At 35.4% G+C, this 9,661-nt stretch overlaps 1 protein-coding gene across 1 annotated transcript; it reads left to right on the top strand.

Annotated features, from left to right (window-relative positions):
- Nucleotides 1–718: 718 nt before the first annotated feature.
- LOC139503939 (uncharacterized) lies at nucleotides 719–5,204 on the top strand. The gene is made up of 2 exons (XM_071293962.1): nucleotides 719–2,932; nucleotides 3,405–5,204. Exons 1-2 carry the CDS (start codon nucleotides 727–729, stop codon nucleotides 4,415–4,417), a joined length of 3,219 nt encoding a protein of 1,072 aa, XP_071150063.1. The 5' UTR covers nucleotides 719–726; the 3' UTR covers nucleotides 4,418–5,204.
- Nucleotides 5,205–9,661: the final 4,457 nt, after the last annotated feature.

Here is a 9,661-nt window from a genome sequence, read left to right as displayed (position 1 = left end):
ATTTCTATGTTAACATTGATTTTAACAAAAAAAACTTTTTTCTTGGTTTTGTAGAAGAAAGCTTATTTTTAAATTTTCTTGTAATTTTTGCCAAAAAATACATATATAAATGCAAGCTAGAAGAAAAGCTTCCAAATGCAATCTAACAACCAAATTTATATCAATATATATATCTTTTTGACCTATTTATGGAACAGAGCAAACAACATGTAATATATGCATAGCACATGTAAACCTTCTTTTTTTTTTCTTCTATTTGAAAATAATCTATAGGTATTTCTATATGAAGAGATTGTGAAAAAAGAGAGAAAGAGAGAGTGAGAAAGAAGGAGAGAGAGAGAGAGTGAGAGAGAGAGAGAGTGAAAGAGAGAGAGAGAGAAAAAAAAGATTTTCAAAATATTTATTTTTTAGTTTGTGTAAATCTTGATAAAACAATAGTCTTTTGTTGTTATATATTTGAAACCCTGTAACACCTTAGTCAGGTGGTGCTGTAAGGGTGATGTTAAATCCTGACTATTGAAAAAATAAATAAAAACGTGTCACGGTACTTTTCTATCCCAGATTCATGTATTTGGTTTTGATGTCATATTTGTTATTCTCATCGGATTTTGTCTAAAGCTTAGTCCGTTTCTGTGTGTGTTACATTTTAATGTTATGTCGTTGTTCTCCTCTTATATTTAATGCGTTTCCCTCAGTTTTAGTTTTTTACCCCGTGTACACATCAAAATGGACGCCGAACTTCAAGAGCAGATCAGAATTCAAGTCTCGAATATTCTGACGGTAAACCAAAATGACATGATGAACCAAATGCGTTCGATTATATCCAGTGAAATGGGAAAGATGCATGTGCAACAACAACAGCTTGCAGAAACACAGGTTTCCAAGATAGAAGCTACCTTGACGGATGGACCCAAATTCAAGAAACGAGGGAATGAAGAGCAATTTAAGCAAAACGTGAAAGTGCTCAGCAAAATGAAAGAAGCAGACAGTATGTTGGACGGTACCAATCCAACGCCAGATACCGTATGCAAAGCCAAGGAGAAGTTAGCGGAAGGTATTTCTTTAATGAACTATAGACAAAAGTTAATACGTATTGCTGATTCATCCGAGCTGGGCTGGCGAGTCGTACACGAATATGAAACCAACTCGCTTGCAGATGATTCTGAGGATGAAAGGAAATTGTACAAGGCTGAAAACAGAGCGGAAAGAAAGGTGAAAGCTGATAAGACAAAGAAAGCTAGACGAGTGCATCCCTACGTACAACCAGCAGAACAAGCAGTTACTAGTATGACAAGAAAACCAGGCAGATGTTTTAATTGTGGTGTAAAAGGTCATTGGAAACAGGAATGTCCTGAGAAACAGCAAAGAAAAAATGATAAGATAAGTAATATTAATACTTTATATAGGAATAATATAGAAGTACACGTAGATAATTTACGTACAAAGGTTGATACAATTAAATCACCAGTTAATAGTTTGAGAAAACACATAAACAAATGGAAAATCATTCAAGCAAGTGATTACATTTTAAATGTTATTGAAAAAGGGTATATGTTACCGTTAAAAACTTTACCTGAGAATGTTTTATTAGATAATAATAGATCAGCTAAAGAAAACAAATCATTTGTAACAGATGAAATCGAGAAATTATTATCTAAAGGAGGTATATCAGAAGTATTTGTAAAGCCTAAGGTTGTTAATCCATTAACGGTTGCAGGTAACAAGTCAAAACTTAGATTAGTGCTTGACTGTCGTCACATCAATCCACATTTATATCAGTTTAGATATAAATATGAAGATGCAACTGTTGCAAGAAAATTGTTTTCTAAGGGTGATTATCTGTTTTCTTTTGATTTGAAGTCAGCTTATCATCATATAATGGTACAGCAGGAAGACAGAACATATTTGGGTTTTCAGTGGGAGTCTAAATTTTACATATTTAATGTTTTGTGTTTCGGTTTGGCTACAGCAGGTTTTATATTTTCAAAAGTCTTAAGAGAGCTTATAAAGTATTGGAGATCTAACAGTATTAGGATCCTAATGTATCTTGATGATGGTTTAGGGGGTGCTGACAATTATGATGAATGCACCAAAGTTAGCCATAGAATAAGGGCAGACTTAATTGATTTTGGTTTCATTATTGCTGAGGAAAAGTGTAACTGGAACCCGGTTCAGGTGATAATTTTTTTGGGAATGGTATGGGATACTTCTGAAGGTAGAATTAGAATAACGGATGAGAGAATTAACAGGATATTAAAATGTATATCCTGCATTTGTAACAGGTTACCAGACAAACGTGTGATATCAGTAAAACTGTTAGCTTCAGTTGTTGGTCAGTTAATATCTACACAAGGTGTGTTGGGTACAGCTGTAAGGTTAAGGACTCGGTATGCATATGATTGTGTTCAGGATAGAACATCATGGGAGGCACCGGTCTGGGTTACTCCAGAAGCAGAGGTAGAACTAGAGTTTTGGTTATCAAACATAGTAAGGTTAAATGCGGATGGTGCATTATTTAGTCAGTTGACAAACGGAGCATGTGATGTAAACATGTTTTCGGATGCCTCAGGTGAATGCTATGGAGGATATATAGCCGAGGCAGGGAACAGCAAAATGGTAGAAATGTTTGGTGCATGGGATGCATATGAAACAAACATGGGTTCTACTTGGAGAGAACTTGAGGCTGTTCATAGGGTTTTGAAAACTAATTTGCCTACATTGAATGGGCAAAGTGTAAAAATACATACTGATAATAAGAATGTTGAAACTATTTTGAGGGTCGGTAGTAAAAAGACTCACTTGCAAGATATAAATATGGAAATTCAAAATGCATGTGAACAAAGCAATGTTTCGTTTTTTGCGCAATGGATACCAAGAGAAAATAATACACATGCAGACACTTTAAGTAGGTTGAACGATTGCGATGACTGGGGTGTACAAACATGGCTGTTTCGTATGCTAGATAGAGAGTGGGGTTCTCATACAGTAGATCGCTTTGCGGCTTCATATAACAAAAAATGTGATAAATTTAATTCAAAGTTTTGGTGTCAGGGAACGAGTGGTGTTGATGCTTTCAAACAGCACTGGGGTAAAGAAAATAACTGGTTAGTCCCACCTCCTTCGTTAGTTACAGAAACAGTTAAAAAGATGTTGAAAGACGGAGCAGTTGGTACGTTAGTTATACCCGAATGGAAGTCGGCTCCTTATTGGCCGGTCTTGTCAGAGGGTAACAGATTCAAATATTTTGTTAAAAATCATAAGATCTTTCCGGGTTCAGGGATAACTCATAGAGGAAGAGGGCGAAATGGGATATTTGGTATGATTAAACAAAATTTCAATTTCGTTGCTATCCGTATTGAAGTTTAGGTTGTAAGATTATCATAGATTGATTTTCTGTTTTCCAGGAATAGGTCTGAGAGACAAAATTAAGGATGATGTTAAAGAAGCCGGAGTAGACGAGGAATCTGAACTTTTCAAGTATGCAGAACATATGTCCAGTTATATTGTGAACAGTAGAAGTGATAATACAGCAAAATCGTACTTTTATGCATTTAAACGTTGGGAAACATTTATTAAAAAACATGGTTTTCAAGCTTTACCAGCACAGCCGGTTCATATAGCTTTATATATAACTTACTTGCTTGACACTGGTGCTACATGTAACACTATTAATTCTGCTATATATAGTATAAAATGGGTGCATGAAATGAGTAATTTTGCAGATCCAACTAAAAATTCATATTTACATTCATTACAAGAATCTGCCAAGAGAGTGGCTACTGTTAAGAAACACAAGAAGGATCCCGTTTCATTAGATATGTTATTGAAATTGTGTAGCATGTTTTCAGATAGCCAAGATTTACTTGTGGTTCGCGATTTAGCAATGATTTTACTGTCTTTTGCTGGGTTTTTGCGTTTCGATGAGATTAGCTCTCTTTTGTGTAAAAATGTTGAAGTTAAATCAGATTATTTAATTTTGTATATAGAGAAGAGTAAGACTGACCAGTATCGTAATGGTAATGAGGTTTTAATTTCCAAGGGGGATACCATTGCTTGTCCATATGAGATGTTTTTGAAATATGTAAATCTTTCAGGTGTCAATTTGGAATCAAATTTTTTCCTGTTTAGACCTATTTTTCGTTCTAAAAGTATTTGTAAACTTATATATAAAAACAAAAAGCTTAGTTATTCTACAGCCAGAGAAAGCATTATTTCTAGACTGAAACTAGTTTCAAAAGACCTGAAGCTTGGATTGCATTCAATGCGGTCAGGTGGTGCTACTGCTGCAGCAAATTCGGATGTCAATGATAGGGTATGGAAACGACACGGTCGTTGGAAAAGTGACAGTAGCAAGGATGGTTACGTTGTGGATTCAGTTGATAAAAGGCTGCAAGTGACCAAGCATTTGGGGTTGTAAACATTTTTTGTTTTTCATTACTTCCGGTTCCCTCTATATTTGTAAGTTTTCTAGCGTACTTGACGGGCTAGTCGGCAAAATTAATATTGTTCTTAATTTGTATATTAATTATGGTAAACGTACATAGTGTTTATGTACAATATGGTGTAGGCCGGTTAGTAGGTAATAGAGTAAATACATGAATTTTCCCGCGTTTCGACTAGTAATAGCGGGAAAATGTCTGTATTAACGGTTTGTAAATAAGGTATTGTCCAATCAGGATTTGTTTGTAATCAAAATTGATTACAGGTAAAAGGTATACATGTAAATGTATCTCACTTTCTAGCCGTCCTTTGAAGTGTACACATCAAAATTACATTTTTGATAATAGTTTTCAATATCTCAAAGCTGTGGGAGTATTGTATATTTTTAATTTTTTGAATTTTCAATTTCGAAATGTTATACAGATTATAAGTGTAGTTTTTGACTAGGAATGAAAGTTCATTATCAACGCAGGTTCTCGTGTTGTCCCTATGAGACGGTCTGTCGAAAGATATTTTTGCTGTAGAACACAGGTTTCCAGAGCTTTTATGACCATCAAAGAATATATGGTTTTATCTCTGGTTTTTCCTGGGCGTGTCTTGGCCGTTGGTACGGGGAAGAACTTTCTCAAGTTAGTTGTAATGATCAATGATTATAAACTGAGTGGATGTTTACTTAAACAATGTTTATCATATTTATTACATGTTGTATATCTAAAATAAAATCCGGCGTCCAGCGTACTTGACGGGCTAGTCGGCAAAATTAATATTGTTCTTAATTTGTATATTAATTATGGTAAACGTACATAGTGTTTATGTACAATATGGTGTAGGCCGGTTAGTAGGTAATAGAGTAAATACATGAATTTTCCCGCGTTTCGACTAGTAATAGCGGGAAAATATCTTTTTGACCTATTTATGGAACAGAGCAAACAACATGTAATATATGCATAGCACATGTAAACCTTCTTTTTTTTTTCTTCTATTTTAAAATAATCTATAGGTATTTCTATATGAAGAGATTGTGAAAAAAGAGAGAAAGAGAGAGTGAGAAAGAAGGAGAGAGAGAGAGAGTGAGAGAGAGAGAGAGTGAAAGAGAGAGAGAGAAAAAAAAAGATTTTCAAAATATTTATTTTTTAGTTTGTGTAAATCTTGATAAAACAATAGTCTTTTGTTGTTATATATTTGAAACCCTGTAACACCTTAGTCAGGTGGTGCTGTAAGGGTGATGTTAAATCCTGACTATTGAAAAAATAAATAAAAACGTGTCACGGTACTTTTCTATCCCAGATTCATGTATTTGGTTTTGATGTCATATTTGTTATTCTCATCGGATTTTGTCTAAAGCTTAGTCCGTTTCTGTGTGTGTTACATTTTAATGTTATGTCGTTGTTCTCCTCTTATATTTAATGCGTTTCCCTCAGTTTTAGTTTTTTACCCCGATTTTTTTTTTTGTCCATCGATTTACGAGTTTTGAACAGCGGTATACTACTGTTGCCTTTATTTATATGTTTTTGGAGTTTGGTGTGACGTCCATTTTCACTGGAAATACAACTCATTTTTTGTAGGCCAGCTTGAGCCCTCCTCGGTCGGGTGCGGGATTTTTCGCTGTGTTGAAGACCCATGTATGGCCTTCGTCTGTTTTCTGTTTTTTGGTCGGCTTGACTCTTTGAAACATTCCCCGTTTCCATTTTTAATTTTATTTGGTTTGTTTTGTAGATTTTATCTGTTTACCTATTTCGTTTTTTTTTTATTTAATGAAAAGTCTATAACTTTTTCAACACAGCATGAAAAACCCTCGCTAACCCCGTAACAAAAATATATTCACGTCTTATAGTAAGTTAAGGCCTTTGCAATGAAAATGACACCTTGCATAGACCTATACTATGCTCAGTTTGGTCTTAGAGAAAGAGAGAGAGAATTAATTTCCAGATAACAGCAGTGCAAAAAAATGACAAAAACTTCTACAAATCATCCCCCAATAATTAACAGAGCAGGGCAACTACTTCACCTTTAATTTTATAAATTGACCACTTTTTATAACTGCCAAACACACCGATAAATTGTATAAGATACAAAATATATCAAAACTCTAAAAGTGTTTTTTTCAATGCGACATACCGTACCACATAGTCAGCTATAAAAGGCCCCAAAATTACAATTGCAAAACCCTTCAAACGAGAACATTTTCCTTTTCCCCCCAAACTGTTAAAGTAAGAATATACAGTCCAAGAATGCCGTGGCCTCAACAAGTCTTTAAAAGGCAGTCAGATGTCCAAGCAATATCTGTATCTAAGTAAGAATGGAAAATTAATATAGACATTTTTTGTCTGTAACTATTCTTTACAATAAAAAAAAAAGAAGTGGTATTATTGTCAATGAGACAACAATTCAATAAGACCAAAGGACATAAATGTGAACATTTACTGGTAACTTTATAGGCCTTTAGCAATAAACAAAATTCATACCGTATAGTAAGCTGTGAATGGCCGTAGCATCGCATGCTCCTGTTTAGGGACAGACACAACTGTAAAGAGTACTAGAACACACCCGCGAAATCGCGGGCATTTAGAGCTTTGTTGAAATGTAAACTGTTGTAGAATGAATTTTTGTAAAAGATGTTATGTCTGGAGAATTTCAGAAGATGTTAAAAGTCACTTGGAGACAGGACAATTGTTTTAAGCCCTCTCCCTTTTTTCCAAAGTTCGTTATTTTTTTGTTTTCTGTTAAATTCCATGATTTTCGCGTTTATGTATACTATGAACATATACGTATATCATAAATAAAGTGTTACTTACTTACTTCATCCCCAGTGGTACATAAGGCCACAACAAACTGCCTCCACTTCTCTCTGTCCTTGACCGTGTACTGGGCTTATCCCATGTGTAACTCATTGCTTCTAATTCTGCTGTAACAGGTCTTCGCCAGGTGATTCTAGGTCTCCCTGCTTTCCCTTTTCCATGTGGTGTCCAATAAAGAGCTGTTTTAGGTGTGCGGTGTTGTGGCATTCTCAGTACATGACCTAACCATCTAAATCTTCGTTGTTTAATTTCTGCTGTTATGTTCTTAGCATTTCATTTCTCCAAAAGGCTCTTGTTGCTGATCTTATTTGGCCAGAATATTCTGTTGATCTTTTTTAGGCAGCTAGTTTGGAATGCATCTACTTTTTGAAGGTCACTAACTAAAACACGCCAAGTTTCTGAACCATACAGTAGGACAGATTTTACATTGCTGTTGTAAATTCGCAGTTTGGTCCTTAAACTGTAGTGGTTGGGCTTCCAGATTGTCTTGCAAATGTTGCACGTGCCTTAGATAGTCTTGCCTTTAGATGCTTCCCTGTTCCATTATACTTACTTATGATGCTTCCAATGTAAGTGAAATCTTCTACACTGTTCACTGGCATCAGTGATTATTATTGGTGTTGTATTTCTGGTTTTTATTGACATTACCTTGGTCTTCCTGGCATTGAAATTCAGACTAGTTTGCTTTGCATAGTTGTTAAGTATGTTGGCCTTCTCTTGCAGGTATTCACTTGTTGTTGATAATATGGCAATGTCATCGGCAAAATCAAGGTCTTCTAGCTGGTAAAACATTGTCTACTGGATACCCCTTTTCTTTTCTGATGTTGTATGTCTTTGTATCCAGTCAATGGCCAATAGAAATAGGATTGGTGACATAATACATCCCTGTCTTACACCAGATTTAACTTCAAATGAGTCTGAGATAGATCTATCATGAATGACACTACATTCAAAGCAGTAAAAGGCGTTTATTAGCATTGAAATTTGTTGCGGAATTCAATACGTTTCACAATTTTCCAAAGAGTTTCTCTATGTTTACTGTAAAAGGCCTTTTTGAAGTCAATGAAATTAATGAAAAATTGTGTGTTCCATTCAATGCATTGCTCAATGTTGCTCCTCAGAGTGAAAATTTGGTCAATGCATCATCTACCTCTTCTTAAGCCTGCTTGTTCTTCTCTACGCTGTCCATCCACAATTTTATCTATTCTTTTTAGAACAATTTTGCAAAATACCTTACTAGGAACAGAAAGTAATGTAATCCCTCCCACAGTTGCGTAGATTGCCTTTTTTTGGTAATTTCACAATCAGGCCTTTGCTCCAGTCTGATGTAATGACAAGGAAAAGATTGTGGAGTACCTTGGATGATGTATCTAAGTCTGCCTTTAACATCTCTGCGTGGATGGAATCAATGCCTGGTGCCTTTCCTGTCTTCAATGATTTAATGGCAATTCTTACTTCTTCTACAGTTAGTGGTTCTGTCTTGATGTTTAACTATGATATCAAGCTCAGGGCAGTTCAATACCTCTTTGAAATGTTGGACCCACCTTTCTGCTTGTTCCGTTTCTGTTTGTTTTCAATGACTTGCCATTTTTTGTCGTTTACATGTGCTGTCTGTGCATTTGATGTACCACAGAGTTGTTTGGTGATTTTGTAAGCTGTATTCAACTCTCCCAGAATGGCTGCCTTTTCTGCTTCTTTTGCTAAGTCCTCCAGATATTGTCTCTGATCTTTTCTAGCACTTCTTTTAACTTCTTTTGCTCTGTATGTTACTTGCAGTTGATCTTGTAACCTTTTGGACTTTGCATTTACTGATTTCTGTTTTATAGTCTTTCTTTCTTCAATTGTTTGCCAGGTTTCCAATGCTAACTAGTCTTTGTTCTTTTTTGTTTTGTGACCAACTGTCTTTTCTGTCGTCTTTACATTAATATCTTTGATGTTATCCCACTTCTCTTGTACACTGCCTTCTCCATCATCAGAGTTATCTAGTAAAACCGATTTTTTCAATTCTAAGCAAAAAGCTTTCTTGACATTTGGTGACTTCAACCTTGCTGTCTCTTTCTATTCTGGTTTTCAGTAGGTGCCTTACAGCGGTATACTACTGTTGCCATTATTTACTTAGTTTTAATTTGATGGTAGCTTTCAGTAGATAGTGATCACTATTTACATCTGCACGCCTGAGTACTCGTACATCTCTTAATGATCTACGCCACTCGTTGTTCACCAATATGTGGTCAATCTGGTTAACTGTCGGGTGATTTCCATGTTAGTTTATGGATGTTTTATGTGGAAAGATGGTCCCTCCTATCACCAGTTTATTACAAAGACAAAGATCGATAGCACGTTCACCATTCTCATTTTTCACCCCGCAACCATGCCTGCCCATGACATTTTCAGCCTCAGTGTTGTCTGATCCTACTTTTGCA

Source organism: Mytilus edulis, chromosome 14, assembly GCF_963676685.1.
Source record: "Mytilus edulis chromosome 14, xbMytEdul2.2, whole genome shotgun sequence".
Taxonomy (NCBI): Eukaryota; Metazoa; Mollusca; class Bivalvia; order Mytilida; family Mytilidae; genus Mytilus; species Mytilus edulis.
The sequence above is the reverse complement of the archived record's forward strand: the minus strand, read 5'-3'. Positions and strand labels throughout refer to the sequence as shown.